This window comes from Ictidomys tridecemlineatus, chromosome 4, assembly GCF_052094955.1.
Source record: "Ictidomys tridecemlineatus isolate mIctTri1 chromosome 4, mIctTri1.hap1, whole genome shotgun sequence".
Lineage (NCBI taxonomy): Eukaryota > Metazoa > Chordata > Mammalia > Rodentia > Sciuridae > Ictidomys > Ictidomys tridecemlineatus.
In genome coordinates, this window is record NC_135480.1 from 150,201,949 (window position 1) to 150,218,237 (window position 16,289).

Consider the following 16,289-nt stretch of genomic DNA (forward strand, 5'->3'; position numbering starts at 1 on the left):
AGAAAATAGGGAGATTGAAGTAAAAGGAGTAAAAGCAAGAAGGTTCAGGCCTGCTAAGTTGAAAAACAGCTTAAGAATGATAAGACTGCTAGTTTCAGAAGGGAAATTGTTCAAAGACTGATAAGGGGCAAGGACTTAAATGGAAGATTACATTTTAAGACACAGCATCAGAAACTGGAGTATAGTATAATTAAAGGTGTTCAAAGAAATTTGAAAAACTTAGGAGAGAATATTTTTCGTGGTCTAGAAAATCCCAAATGGAGTAGTGAGGGCAGGACTTAACAACCTGCATCCTGTGTTATGTGTACAGGCTGTTTTTCCATTTGTATGTGTAGACCATCTCTCCCCTTACATGTAGTACCGGTGACAGTGTTAAGTTGCAGATTCAGGTTAAATATGATAAGGTAGGTGCTATAGCTTCTTTGCATCAATTGTTCAGAATTAAACAACAACTGTAACAAGGGCTGACAATATTGGAGATTTTTGGGAAAGAAGCTTTACTACATCATTCAAAAGAAAAAGAAATACATTTAATTAAACAATAAGTGCAAAAGTGAAACTTCTTCCATGTAGCAAATTACATGAAAAGTATCACATAATGAGGACATGTTGAAATTCAGGCTAATTAGTAATCAGTGTGTTAACTTCAGTTGAATTTATGATGACCTGTCAACATAAAACTATGGGTATATTTATAGACTTAATGAAAAAGTTAAGATTAATATTAAAATTATCTCTCAAGCACAAGTAGTTTAAAATTTCTCATTAAACCAAGTGGCCTTTTGAGATCGTTTTGTGTTCTGTGTCTAATTATTCAACTTCACCATTGAATAAGCGGAGACATTTATAAAAATAGATATAACTCAAACACCTTGTTCACAGTGCTAAGTATCCTAAGTGTGTACACTTTTTACCCTCACAGTAGTTTTATGAAGTAGATGTTATTGATTATTTTACAAACGAGAGAAAAAAGACTCCATGAACAAATTTTTAAGTTATTTTTAATAAAAAGAATACAATTTTGATAGTATGTTCAAGAGCTGTGTGTAAAGAGAAGGGTCAGAATTTACACTCAGCTTTCTCCTGCTAGAGTAAAAGACCCTCCCTGATTTTAGTACTGCAAGTCCTGCATTGCGAAGCTTTAAAGTCCCAAGCAAACTAAATGGCCGGTCCCCTTAGGTTAGCATTCCATACTCTTTCAGTTTTGTAATTGCCTTTTTCTCTTAGAATTTTCAAATGATCTATAATGAATGAAAGTACACACTGGTTGTTCTAGCTCTGCTATCAAATAGTATAAATGAGACAACACCTTGGCCTAATTAAATATTAAAGAAACCTTTCTGCTAAGACAAATCCAGGAAGAAAACCCTTCCCACCTTTATTCAGGCTTATGGGAAATGACAGCAAGAGTTGTCTTGTGACAGAGACCTAATTCCACCCTATTGTCCAGCTTAGTCAAACGTTAGCAGTTTGTGGATAATAAGAATTTTAATTAGAAAAGAGAAAAAAGTTTAAGTAAAGATTATATTTAATTTTCTATTTCATTATAGTTGTTTTTTTTCCCCAACAGATGTTTTTCTTTATTAATAGCACAGCTGCATTGTTTAACTCAGCATCTGACTATCAGTTATCAGCATGTTTTCCTTTCTTTGTTTTGTTTTGTTAGCAGGGATTGAACTCAGGGATGCTTAACCACTGAACCACATCCCCAGTCTTTAATTTTTTTTTTTTTTTTTTAATTTTGAAACAGGGTCTTGCTAACTTGCTTAGGGCCTCAGTAAGTTGCTGAGGCTGTCTTTGAATTTGTTATCATCCTACCTTAACCTCCTGAGCAACTGGGATTATAGGTATGCACCAGTGCACCCAGCTTCATTTTTTAAAAGTGAAGAATTCATACAAATAAAGAAGTTAAGGATTTCTGAAATACCCTATGTGGATTAGATTAGAATGTAGCAGATGTTCCTCCCACTTCCATTGGTTTGTTTTCTCCTGATAGAGCTCATGCTGCAGTAAACCTGAGCTCACACCCCAGGTATCTGTTTGGCTAGTGTCATGTACCTTTCTCTGTCAAAATCTTTCAGAGTACTGAAAATTATGAAATTATTTGCTGCTGCTTTGTTAACATGAAACAAATTTTGAACATTTTTCTTTTAGATGATGTATTCTCACACATTGATGAGGTTTGCATGCTGTAAAGTCAGAAACTAGGATTTTTCTGACCCATTTGAGTTTGACAAAAGAGAGTTTTGAAAGTTAAAACTGTATGAGAACTTGAGCAGTTGTTTTATCTGGGAAGATTATGATATGAAAATAAATATGTGATCTTACTTTACAAAGAGGAGCAGCTCTCCCTGTTATGTTACAGAGTCTCTTAAAGACACATAGCAATAACAGGCCCAGGTAGTCTTAATGCTGATATTGCCACTGACTCATTTTCTGAGAAATTTAATCAGCCCCTACTTTTCTTTTTTTGCTTTAGGGGATACAATTTTGATAACTCATATTCCATGACACTCGTGTTCAATAATCTTGGTTGTTTTAAAATGATAAGAGAAAGAACTCTTCTTAGTTCCCTAGGTGTTGACTGTTTCCATGTTTGTTCTGCTTGAGTCTTTTTTTCCCCTTTTTCACATAGTTAATTACAAATCTTAAAAATGATCAGTGCTTGTCTGAATTTAATATATATCAAAATGTCTTATATTTCATTAGGTTGAGTTTGAAGACGGATCCCAGATAGCAATGAAGAGAGAGGACATCTATACCTTAGATGAAGAATTACCCAAGAGAGTAAAGGCTCGTTATGTAAGTGCTGGCAAATGACACTTGGAGACCCACCAGGGAAGTCCTTATCCCCTCCCTTGCTTCCCAAGCACAGCGGGAAACATTCTTAGGCTTTTGTATTAATTTTGAAGAAAGCCAATGCAACCTTTCCTGTATTAAAACCTACCAAATACAAAGCTTAAATCTGTCCACAAACAGGGAAACTAGTGCACATGGCTTATTTTTCTTTAATGAGGTCAAATGACAGTTCTTCATATTGACATTTACTGATGTACAAAAATAGTCATTGAATAAGTCCTCCATGTGAAATGCCAGGATTGTAGATACCATCAAGGCATTTGCTATCTTGTTAGCAACAGCAACATTAAAAGGAAGTATTCAGTAGTAGATTAAAGGAGACTCAGCATAAAAATGTCTGCTCTCCAGTAGCCTTATCATGCATTGATTAAGTTTTGTATATGAAGTTCACTTATGTTTGTGTTCATTCATAATTAAACAAAGCTCTCACTTTACTAATAGTGGGAATGCTAAAGGAATTTTAAAAAAGAAAATATTAGTTTCAAGCCTACTATAAACCACTAAAAGATAAATAAATATGGATAAATAATCTAAACTGAAATTGTTAAAAAGTATAATTAACCAAAATTTAGGTTTTACATTATTGTGCCATAAAATATTTAATGGACCCTAAAATGAAGTCAAATCCTGCTCATTTAAAATTATATCCATTACATCTCTGAAGTGATAAATCTTAAACAGGGAAATATAAATGAATGGTATTTTTTCCTGACTGAAGTGAAAAGTATTTTCCTGAGTAAATGACAGTCTTACTTTTCGGTAATGCTTCTGGAATACTTTTTTTGTAACAGTAGCATTATTGTTGGATATTTTGGAAAAACCCAGGGTATTCTTAATATTCACTTGTATATTCAACTCCTTCTCCTGTCAGTTGGAATCCTGACCACAGGGTAACTGCACCAGGTGTGAACTGATTTTCCCTCCAAGTTGTATCCCTAGGAGAAAGGTCCTTCAGGAAAAGAGTGAAAGCCACTGGACTGCTACCTCCATTCCAATAAGAAATGCAGCATGCAGGGGAACTGTGAACAGATTAACCACCAAATTAATAACTGAAGGAGAGAAAAAACTAAGCCTATTGTAAAGACACCAGCTAAATCTTAATGTAGTCCTTAAAAACCTAGACACCTTATTATTGTTCTAAGATCTTGAAATCTCTTACTTCGAAAATGTTAGAGACAGCTGCCTTCACTCTCTTCCTGCCTCCTGTGGGCTGTCCTCTGTCCTCCCTGTCTGTCCTTTCTTTCCTTAGCCCCTAGAGATTTAGAGGGTCAGTATTGGAGTAGGTAGCCTTATGGAAGTTCCTAAAGCCTTTGGTTTTCTAATCCATGTCTGACTAAGTACCTTGCCTGCCAACTCTTGTAGATTTCATGTACTATTTCTTAATCACATTAGAAAAAGTTCTTTGCTTTCTACTCTGAGCACAATCTCTTTGTTCCATGGTAGATTTGGCTGTGATACCAGAATGCCTTCTCAGGTGGTTTTATCTGAACACAGATCCTGAATTTTTGAAAGTCCATTTCTCTGAGCAAGCCCAACTTGCTGCTGTTGTTATTTTTATTTCTCAGATTTTTTTAGTTAAAAAAAATCAATGAAAAATGTATGGATCACATACATACACCTGGAAAGCAGACTATTATGCCAAAAAGCTGAAACTAGCAAGAAATACCTTTAGGAGAAGGCTCATGGTCACTCCATCCAGCCTTTGTGGTTATTGGATCAAAGACAGATGTGCCTTTCCTTGAGGTGGATGAATAACCCTCTGACTCTTGGGCTGTTCGCCCGTGCTTGCTATTTTTTTCTAGTTTATAAAACAAATCTAATTGAAAAATTCATTGATGGAAGATATTTTATGGTTAGAGGAATCTTTTTTGCTTTTTAAGGAGATAGCTTAGCAGTCCTCATTGGGGGGCCTTGTGTTTTAATGACTTAGGCTCACTGAGACTCACTCTGGCAGGGGGTAAATTTTTCAAAAGAATCAGCAGTCCACCTTGTGATGGTACTGGGTTCTTCTCTACTTACTTCAGAAATGGCCCCATTACCTTTTATTGTCTCGCAGAATAACCATGGCAACGGTGCATAATTAACTAGAGCTCCTGGTAAATTGGCTTTATTATTGTGTTTGAGAGGCTGACTTTTGCTATTTCTGCACAGTGGCAACACTTTCAGAGATATTTTATTTTCTCCTTTGATAACTTTTTAGCACTTATAAAAATGAAAAATTACTCAGAGCAAGTACATTGCTAAGAATGAATGAAACAAAATGTTTTCTCCTAATGGCAGAGGGTATCCAACCAACCTAGAGCCATGTGGTTTTCTTCCTGAGTAAAAGTAGGCAGTGTGGAGGAGCCCGTGGAGGTAGCCTGTTGTCCTGGATGAGCGGCTCCATGAACTGGCAGAGAACATGCAAAGCTCAACAGTTGGGACCAATTTTAGTTTTAAGCCTTCTTTGTACTTTTCCCTTTGTCTTTCTCTTCCCTATGGACCATATCTTTCAAGTCTGAAAAGCCAGTCTATTTTGTCACCAACCAGGGAAGATGGTCTTAGTGACCTAGTGAGGTGCACCGTGTGTTGTTGTCATCGGAAGTCATCCACCTCACTGAGAATCAGTTGAGAATGTCCCACCACCCTCATTCTCTTGTGTTGACATGTGGAGGTGACAGGAATCTTGAGCTTCTCTGTGGTAGACATGATAGAGCAAAGGGAAACAGTGTGTCCAAGACAGAAGCTTGAGGCCCCGAGCCAGTGAAGTAGACCAAGGATGTGATCAGTTCAGTTTACCAGAAAATAGAGTGAGATTTACCAGGTTCTATAAGTTCAGCCAACCAAGCATGCATGTCATCTTGAAGCAGTAGGGCTACTGAAAAATCATAAGTTTTGACATAGAGTCATAGCTAGTCATATAATCAGAGAGTATCTAGAGAGCTTCCTTTCAGTCGTTATGTGAGAAATAGATGGGGCTGTGCCATTGGTCAGGGTGGTTGGGAGAGGAAGTGGGAAGGCCTGTGCCTTGGGGTCAGGAGGATTTGGGGGTATAGCGGGAGGGATCCTGTATAGGGTGAAGATAAAAGAATGCCTACAGAGACATCTAGGTTTCTGACTAGTGTAACTGGATAGATGAGAATGGGGGTGCCATTTACAGGAGGAAAAAAAAAAGGACAGCAACAGAAGATGATGATTTTAAGTTTAGTTTAGCACTGGTTAATTCGAAGTGCCTCCGAGATAGACTCTGAGGTACCTGTGGGCAGGTAAACTAGCAGGCCTGCGCATGGGAGATCTTGGAGCCACAGTTGTGGGCGTGAAGGTCTGGAGAGGAAAAGGCCAGATTCAGAACCTCAGCAGCATCAGAATTGAGCAGATATTTAAGAAAGGGAACCCCTGGGACATCAGAAATGAGTAATCAGAGGAGGAGGAGAGGGTAGTGACAAGAGCTCATAAAAGGGCAGAAAGGAAAGCTTGAAGCAGTAGTTAGGTGACAAAATAGTCAAGAATTTGTATCTGAGACTTTAACAAGAATTCTTTTGGGAAATGATGGGGGCAGAGGCCCAGAGATAAATAGGAATAAGAATGAATGAGAGATTGCTGTTGACAGATTTGCCAGAGACCTGATTGGGCATCATCCAGATGACAGATGGAGAGTGAGGGAGACTCAGAACAAGAAGAGTTTAATATTGGTTTTATTTGTGGACAGTCCCTGGGGGTGGAGATGGGGGGATATGCCCGAGGTCCTGGAGAAAGTGAGGCTAACAGAGTTATTGGTCTGACTTGGGTGGGGAGAGATGGGAATGCAGACCTGTGGTTGTCTTCTGCTCTTCCCTAGACCCCCTCCATGCCCACACGGTTTCAGATTTTTATCCAGTACTGTGCTGGTTGAATGCTTTACCCTTCTGCAGAGTAACACTGGCTGCTTTTAGTCCACAGCATCTGATATGCGATTTGAAGACACCTTTTATGGAACAGACATAATCCAGGGGGAAAGGAAGCGACAAAGAGTGCTGAGCTCCCGGTTTAAGAACGAGTATGTGGATGATCCTGTGTATCGCACTTTTTTGAAGAGCTCTTTCCAGAAGAAGTGTCAGAAGAGACAATAGTCAGTATACACTGCTGCAGGCAACAGAGCTGCTTGGACCAGAAGAGAAAAGATGAAGGGACCACCTAGGGGCAGTGCCATGTGTTTTGCTAGAAGAGGTGACTGGCTATGTCTCTGACAGTGGTAAAACAGGCTTCCAGCATTTGCTCACCAAGCTTACAGAATACACATATTAGTTGAATTCAGCAATCAGAAGTCATCCCCTGGTCTTGCTTTCGCTTGGGAGCAATTGTTTTCTATGATCCCAAAGAATTTTTCTAAGTGAAAGGAAATAATAGTGAATGATCTACTAGATAAAGCCACTGCCAGAGAGGAGGCAGGTCCCCAAATGTGTCCCAGACCCTTCATCAGGAAACACATGGAGGCATCTGTCCCCCAACTCCAGTAGGTGGAAGCTGCATGCCCCAGGTGGGAGGGTGATAATTTATATATTTTCCACAGTCAGGGAAGGACTCTCACTTATTTGTTTTAAATGGCAGTTTTTATAAAACATTTTTAAAACACAAATGGCATGTATGGTAATGAGATTTACCCGTGTGCTATCTGTATTCCCTTGTACAGAACTTTTACATTTTTTTATATTCCTATTACTTTTGATTGTGTCTGATGAGAACTGAGTTGGCCTTTGTGAAATGAAATATTTGGCTCTTGAGGAAGAATTCTTATGAATTCTGTGGGAATTTTATATATTTAAAGAGGGAGATCTGGGGCTGTTATTTTTAAACACTTTTTTTCATAATACCTATTCTGAGTAGATATTTATAAAGTATATGTTTCTTTCATTATGTGTTTATAAAATTAGAGTTTAAATAAATATGCTTTGATGCAGAGTTTTGAACTAATGTAACATGATTTTTCCTTTTTAAACAGCCTGAAAATGTACTAGTGTTTAAAAATAAAGATTTCCATTTTCTCCTATCCGGTCCATCTTCTAACTTGTTTGTGTTTAAACCAATAGAAAAACTAGTTTTCTTGGGGACTTGGCTATCAAGATGTACCAGGTTTTCATAGCGTTCTTTCTGTCACTGACTTTTCACATAGCTGTGGGCACATTTGTGCCAGAGTCACTGGAAAGTGAGGCTCACCTCCCTATACAAGAGCAGTTGAGGGTTTTTCCCTCCTCCTCTGGGGCTTTAGATGGTCTGAGACCCTTGAGTTGGAAGTGCTTTTCAAGCTAGGTTTCCTGGTTCCAGTTACCCTTAGAAGGGACTATGGAGACCCTCCAGTCCTTCACCTCATTATACAAAATGAGGAGTGGAGAACAGTCAGGAAAAGGGATGGCTTGAGGGCACAGAGTGCTTGGAGTCTGTTTTATTCACTTATGCTGTGTAAGAAACCTATGCAAGTTCCTAACAGCCTGCAGTTAGAAGCCTTTACTGTGCTCACAAGTCTTCAAGATGGGAGAGTAGTTTGGGCCTAGCTGGCAGCTAGGCCTATGATCTTTGGGATCATAGTTTGGGCCTAGCTGGTAACTGTGCTGAGCTTGGCTTGGGTAGCTCACACATGTGCTCTGGGTGCCTCTTATTAGCCTAGTGGACCCAATGGGCTAGCCCAGTATGTTCTTCTCATATCAGTGGTAGAGGTGAGAGAGCAAGCAGACCCAGCTGAATAAGCAGCCCAGTTCATTGTGGGGTGTTGGTTAACATGGGTGAAAGCCCCAAGCCAGGGGTTAGCAATGCATCTCCACGTTACATGACAAAAGGGTATCCCTTTACTGGGTAGAGAGTAAAGTGCCAAACCAATGACAGAGCCACATTTTCCTCAGTCCATGCCTGGTGGAGTGCTCATTTTTCATAGTGCCTCAGGCTGACTTCAGAGCTGGTGTAGAGCCCACCCACCTTATTTTCCTAGGGTCTGAACACCCCACATTCTCTAGTAGTTGAGTCACATATTTTATCAAGTCATCAAGCTTGAATTTTCTATCTCTGGGTTTTAAATGGAGCTGACCTGCTCTTTCCAGGATAGACCGGGAAAGTAGGCTTGTCTAAGGCATTAAGAGGAATTAATCTAAATAGGATCATTCGTTCTGTACAAGTTTGCCTGTCAGCAAGATTTCTGATTGGCTGCCACAGGGAGAAAATGTGCAGAGCCCTATGTGAACTTAAATACAGCTGTTCTTTGTGGTCTCTCTTATCTAACGTTCCTATAACCAAGTACAGCTCTATATGGCCTTAGCCAAATAGACATGGCCACAAATACATTGAGAAAGGCACCTTTGTTTCACTATGTTCTGCGTAAAGTGGTTATTAGCACTGTGACTTAATAGACCATTATAATTTTTTCACTTTAATGTATGACACCTCAATTGTAATTTTAATTTCAAGTGTTACACTAACTACATTTTTAGTGTGTATGATCAGTTAAAGTTCTTCCAGTATATTTTTTTAATTTTTTAGCTTTGACAATTCTAATGTAATACTAATTGCAAGCCCTTTCTCTGGAGGTTAAGGGATTAGTAAAAGCTGGTTGACATATTTCACAATACTTTAATCCTTTTATGTGTGTTTGAAATAAGGAAAATATGATCCTTGGCAGTTTACTTTTATTAAGTGACTTTTTTTTTAGTTCAACAAGAGAAAAATTGAAAAGAAACATCCATTGAAGTATCACATGGCTTCTCAGAATATATTATAAATTGCTACTGGAATATAGTAAATGAAAACATGAAGACTCAGGATCCTATGTAGGAGTGAATGGCTCTGCCCCTTCTCCCTGTACCCATCTGATGCGAAACAAAGCCATTTATACATTTGTCACTGTAATGCCCTGGAGGTCTTGTGAATAATCAGTAGAGGAGTAGTATCTGCTGGGAGATAACATTGTGCCTTACTTTTGCCTTTAAGTAAAAGGGATCTGAAATGAAACAATCATTTCAGATATAAATCAGCCCCGTTAAACTTGAAGCTAACCAGAGATCCTGAGGCTTTCTCATTACATGAAGTAATGGGTTACTTGCAAAATTCAATGGACTACAAAGTCTTTGAGCATTCAGATATGTAGTCATCCAAAATGTTACACATCCTCTCACCCAGCAGGCTATAGGGACATAATAGCACTGACCAGTGGGGAAAATGATTTCTGGCCTCTGAGGAGGTCTGAATTTGCTAGCAAGCTAGCTCATGACTTAGAAATCCTGTGCTTTGTCTTCAGAAGGTACAGGTCCTCATGAGGAAATGGAACTTTATGAAAATCAGCTGATATTAATGATATATAGAACATCTATTGTGTATACTTAGCCTTGTAGGCTGCTTAGCAGCGTTTATCATATTTAATCTCCCCAATAAATCAGCAAAGTATGATTGCCCTCTTTTATGGAGTGAAACTAAGACTTTAAAGAGGTTATGTAACGTGAATCACTCATCCTTCTCAACATATGAAGAAAAGAAAAAAAGAATCCTCAATCTGACCCAAATAAAAGACATTGGATAGATGTGTGTAAAGCTCAGATGAAAGCACCTGTTATAGATGTGGGAGACATTGTCACTACTGAGAGACAAGGTTAGTCTTCAGAGCCTTATGGTGCCCTTCTCATCTGATTGTGCACTACCTGAAGGCCACTTTGCAAACTTGCGTGCTGTTCTACTCTTTAGTTCATTTCTCCAACCTTTGATGAATTTTAATATAGGTCACCTGCTTGTGTGGACTGGAAAGAGAGTTCCTCTGCAGATTTACACTTCCTCTAACTCCCCCCTCTCCAATATCATTCTCCCATTCTTTAGTTGGTAGATAGAGTGAGTCCTCCCTGCCTTCTGCTGGGAAATCCCATTCAGACTCCATTGATAACCATTCTGGCAGGGAGAGAAATGCTACTTAGAACCTCCAGTAGCCATTACATTAAGCAGAGGAGGTTAAAAGTCCACGTTTCCCACTTGGTCTCCAGCAACACAGTGAGAGGAAAGCATTGTTTTGGGTCAGGTCACTTGTTGCCCCCAGGATATTTAATTAAACTTAAGGAGAAAGGAGAAATAGTCCACCTTGTGTTAGCTTTTTGTTTCTGTGATCAGAATACCTTATAAGAATGACTTAGAGGAAGAAAGATTTATTTAGGCTTATGGTTTCAGAAGGTTCAGTCCATGGTCAGCTGGTTTCAAGGCAGAAATATGATGGTGGAGGAAAGCTGTTCAGCTCATGGCAACTGGAAAGCAGAAAGAAAGAAGAGAGGCCAGAGAGTAGATAAATTCTTCCAGGGCATAGCCCCAGTGACCTACTTACTCCAACTAGGACCCACCTCCCAGTAGTCCATTCAGAATCCTCATGACCCAATCATTGCCTAATAGCCCCCGACCCTGAACCTAGGTGTACTGGGAACCAAGCTTTCAATACAAGCTTTGGAGAGATATTCCAAAAGTAAACTATAACGTATCTCATTCAGAACATAAGTCTCACTTCTTTTTGGTGGGAAAAATAACTAAGTGCAAAGGACATGGATCTAGTTGAAAGTCATAGATAGAAGATATAAAGTGAATAATTGATGGAGGAATCCAGATAAGAGGAAAAAGGGCATGAAGAGCAGAAGTGGAGAATGTTGAGGTGATTGATGGATATGACAGTTACCCTGCTATGACCAGTGTGCATTGTATACATGTATTGAAATATCACACTGTACCCCACAAATGTATAATTATTATGTGGCGGTTATACAGTTAAAGATTTTTTTAAAGAAGTGGTTGGTCTTACACAGGAAAAAGGAGATTTTTGTCCATAAATACTTAACTCCTCATTTAAAGAGCAGCAAAGGCAGTTTATTTAGAATTGTTTCAGGAAAGGGTTGCCACTGTGGGTTTGGAGTAAGGAACAGAATGTAAAAAAAAAAATTGAAAATGCTAGAGAATAGTTTCTGTCAACCCATTTTGTGGGTTTAAAACTAAAGGTAGTTGATGTCAAGGAGACTGGGAGAATATAAAAGAAAGCAGATGGCTGTGGAAGACTAAATAATGGCTGTTATGGTTTGGATGTGAGGTGTTCCCCAAAAGCTCAAGGCTAAGATAATGCAAGAAGATTTAGAGGTGAAATGATTGGGTTGAGAGCCTTAACCCAATCAATGAATTAATCCCCTGATGGGATTAACCTGTAACTGAAGTGGGTAGAGTGTGGTTAGGAGAGGTGGGTCATTATGGTGTGCCTTTGGGGTATATATTTTGTATCTGGCAGGTGGAGTCTTTCTGCTTCCTGATCATCCTGTGAACCGCTTCCCTCTGCCACACTCTTCTGTCATGATATTCAGCTTCACCTTGAACCCCAAGGAATGGAGCCGCCATCTATGGACTGAGACCTCTGAAATAGTGAGCCCCTAAATAAATATTTCTTCCTCTAAAATTGTTCTTTTCAGGTCTTTTAGTCACAGGAGCAAAAAAACTTACTAAAACATTGGCTTCCAAAGATGTTCACAGCCTAGTCCCCAGGACCAGTAAATATGTCACCTTACATGCCAAAGGAGACTGTAGATGCTGCTACATTAAAAATCTTGAGATAGATGATGAGGTTATTCTGGATCATTTGAGTAGGCTTGATATAATCACAAGGGGCCTCCTGAGTGGGTGGCAGGAGGGCCAGAGACAGAAGGCTACTGAAGGAAGCAATCTGCTTTGAAGATGGAGAAGGGGCCAGAGCCAAGGAAAGCAGGTGGCTTCTGAAAGCTGGAAGAGGCAAGAAAATGGATTCTCCTCTAAAGGTCTGTAAGGAACCGGCCCTGCGACACCTTCACTTTAGCCAGTGAAATGGATTTTAGAACTCTGGCTTCTAGATCTGTAAAAGACTACATGTGTGTCATTTTAAGCTACCAAATCTGCACTAATTCATTCCTTATAGCAACAGTAGAAAACTAAGATGATTGCTGAGCAGATATAACAAGAGAAAGGTGGAAAGGCTTTCAAGATCAGGAGCAGTGATCTGAGAGAGGAGTTTAGGCTTAAGATTGTACACTTAAAATTTGAAGGGTGATAAGTTTCAAAGTGTGGTCATGGAAGTGGAGAGAAACTAAATGTCATTTCACTGAATTTGTTTCTTTTTAACTATTTAGTTTTTTATTGATAATCCATAGAATATAAAATTTACCCTTTAAAATGTGAAACCCAGTATTTTTCATTATATTTACAGTGTCATGCATAGATCATCTGTATCTAACTCCACAATTAACTACTTAGTTTTCATTCTTTCTCCATATATTATAGTTTTTAAAAATATTTAAAATGTTTCTGCTACAGATAATAGATACTAGGAGGCATAAAGAGAATATTTTCATAAGAATATATTCTTAAATATGAAAAACTCTTCTGAATATACTATTTAATCTACTCATCTATTTGAGAAGCATACATAGATGGCAAAAGGCAGACTTGCCTCCTATTGATTCAGCCAGGTTTGTGATTGTGGTAGTGGCTGTGGTGGATTATATTATTATATTATTATAATTTCAGTGGATTATAGATTGATTACCAAGGCAGAAGACACATCTTGACCTCAGAGCTGCCCTTGACAGTCAAACGTGGTAGACTGGGGGAGCCTGGTCTTTAGCTTCAGCATCCCCCAAGAACATTGGAGCTCAGCCCACTTGCAGCAGCTGTTTGAATAAAGTCAGCAATGGGCCTCTTGTACAAGGTGACCCTTTTGGAGTACAAGGTGAGCCCTTGAACTAATGCCGTAACCCATAATATTTCAAATCAGAAATCCCTTCCCTTTCCCTCTAGAGTGGGTCTTCTTTTGCTCTCAGATTTTTCATAACTCTTAGCTCATTTAGAAGCAAAAACTCACCTACCTGAAATTTCATGAAGCAGTTTATATTCTTTATTCATTTAGTATGAATATTCAAACATTACCACAAAATATTCATGTGAGGTGTTAAGCAATATATAATATTAGGTAAGAAATTAACTTTCTGAAATCCTAAAAATCTTGAATTCAAACAAAACAAATCTAGCCCCAGGAGTTTTGGATAAGGGATTATGGACTTGCATTCTTATTTTACACCCACTATTCATCCCTGCTCCATTGGACCTTATTCATCTCCTTATTCTCTATCATTCTCTACATATATTATGCTCTCAATAAGCTTGACTGAGTGCCAGCCACTTGTTTGTTTGAATGGCACTCAACAAGCCTTATGCTCTTACTGGGTGCAATGGTTAAATTTAGGCATCAACTTGACTGGATTAGGGGTTACCCAGATAGCTGATAATATATTATTTATGGATAGGTCTGTGAGGGTATTTCTGGAAGACATAAGAGACTGGCTTTCTTTTTTTGCACTACCAGGGATTGAACCCAGAGCCTCTCACATGCTAGGCAAGCACTCTGCCACTGAGCTCCTCCCCTAGCCAGAGATTGGCATTTGGATCAGTGTAATGAAGAAGGAAGATTTGCTTTCTCTCAGTGTAGGCAGGCATCATTCAATCAGCTGAGGGTCCAAACAGAACAAAAAGATAATGTGTCTCTCTGGACACTCATCTTCTCCTTGGATATAAGAACTCTAGGTTCTCTGACTCTTGGATTTCAGGACTTACACTAGTAGCTCTCCACGTTCTCAGGCCTTCAAATTTGAATTGAGTCATTCTCTAATTTTCCTGGTTCTCCAGCTTGCATATGGCATATAGTGGGACTTCTCAGCCTCAAATTGTGTGAACCGATTTTCCTGGTAAACCAGCCAAACAACTTTCTTCCCTCTATCCCTCCCTCCCTTCCTTCCCACCTTCCTTTCCAGCCATGTTGCCGGTTCTTCTCTGGAGAACTTTAATTCACATACTGGGCTAGGGACATTGGTCTTAGCTTTGAGCACTAAATTGACATCACAAGACTTGAGTATCAGTATTGTTGATCAGGGGCAGGGACTGTGCCAATTGAGGCTAGCTGTGAACACAGCAGGACCTTGAGGAGGGAAATAACAGGCATCGTGCCATTCTGGTAGCTGCTCACAGAAACGACCAAGTGTTGCCAGAGGCTGAGATTTACCTGCAAGGCAGACTCACACTCTCTAGATGGCTTGCTCCCTGATTCCTCAACCCAAGGGAGCAAATGCGTTCTTTCTCAACCCTACAAACAAGCAGGGGATTGGGCCCCCTAGGCAGGAAGAAGCAGTGTTCATTTGCCCTGAAACAGAGTTTTGGAGGCTAGGAGAGGGATTGTCTGAGACCTGAAAGAATGGAAAGTGAAATGTCTGTTCAGTTCAGTCTCTAGAATGGCTGGCATTGAGGCTTTGAGTCTACCCTGTGTGGATTCTCAGTGTGTGACTTTACTGTGATATGATCATGAAATTATTTATTTCACACATTTCCCCCCAAAATCAAAGCCATAATGAGAAAAAGGGCTTCATAATCATGTCTGGGTATTTTGGTAACAAAGAAAATGGCTGTTGACACTGATAATAAAAAACTGCTGTTCATAAATTTGAACTCTTTGTTGCCATTTATAAAAGAAGCTGCGTATTGTGAGCTCATTAGTAGCTGAACTTTATTTTGTCAAAGGAAATGGAGTCAAGAGAGATTATGTTTCATCTTTAATATGGCTGTTCAACAACAATGCCATTATGCTGAGTTTCAGATGAATTTAATTGAACCTTAATGAACAAAATTAGTTGTTTTGTGCAATTAGAATCCTATTTAAATGGGTTAGAAAATGAATAGGATGGTGAATGTGGTTGCCTTGATTTTCCTCAAGACTGACTCCCTCGGCCTCTTCCTGCCCTAGCTTTTCTTTCTCCATTGCATAAATGACTAATATTTTTTAAAATTTAAGAAGTTTTTTCTTGACTTGCCAGTTTTATTCCTTCAGGCTACAAAACAACATATGGAACCTCCAAGGAAGTGAGGAGCAAATAGAACTGGTCAATGGGAACAGTTAGACCTAACAGAGAGGTGTTCTTCTGGTCCCTTGAACCCAGCCTCTTGCACACCTGAGATGAGAAAGTAGCTACTGAACAGCAGCTAACAAAAAATAAGGAAGGCTTCAGAGGCAGCTCTGGGTGCAGATCTTCTCTTTATCATTTAATACTTTGTGACTTGGAATTTATCTCTTGACTTTGAACCTCAGTGTCTCCATTCGTTAGTGGGAATAATAATATATTTTCTTTCTCTTTCTCCCTTTTTCCCCCCAGTGCTAGGGATCAAACCAAGGACCTTGGGCATTCTAGGCAAGCACTTTACCACTGAGTTTCACCCCAGCCCCATAACTATTTCTCAACAATAGTGACATACATTCAATGAAAGAATGTATATGAAGTATTAGGCACATTGCCCAAGTCCAAAAGTGGGAGCTGCTGCTGTTGTTATTACTGTTCTTCATCATCATTATCATGGTCACCTTTAGTCTTGCAACATCCACCTAAATTAGGCTGGAGTTTCTAGTCAACAAT

The 16,289-nt window shown here is 39.2% G+C and overlaps 1 protein-coding gene across 6 annotated transcripts in view; it reads left to right on the plus strand.

Moving 5' to 3' along the window:
- Window positions 1-7,864, plus strand: part of Kdm4c (lysine demethylase 4C) — a 382,463-nt gene extending 374,599 nt beyond the window's left edge. For all 6 annotated transcript variants that reach the window (XM_078047622.1, XM_078047621.1, XM_005327972.5 and 3 more), the window contains 2 exons: window positions 2,710-2,802; window positions 6,771-7,864. In XM_078047622.1, coding sequence (XP_077903748.1) covers window positions 2,710-2,802; window positions 6,771-6,947 — 270 coding nt within the window. In that variant the 3' untranslated portion in view covers window positions 6,948-7,864. The remainder of the gene's footprint in view (window positions 1-2,709; window positions 2,803-6,770) is intronic.
- Window positions 7,865-16,289: the final 8,425 nt, after the last annotated feature.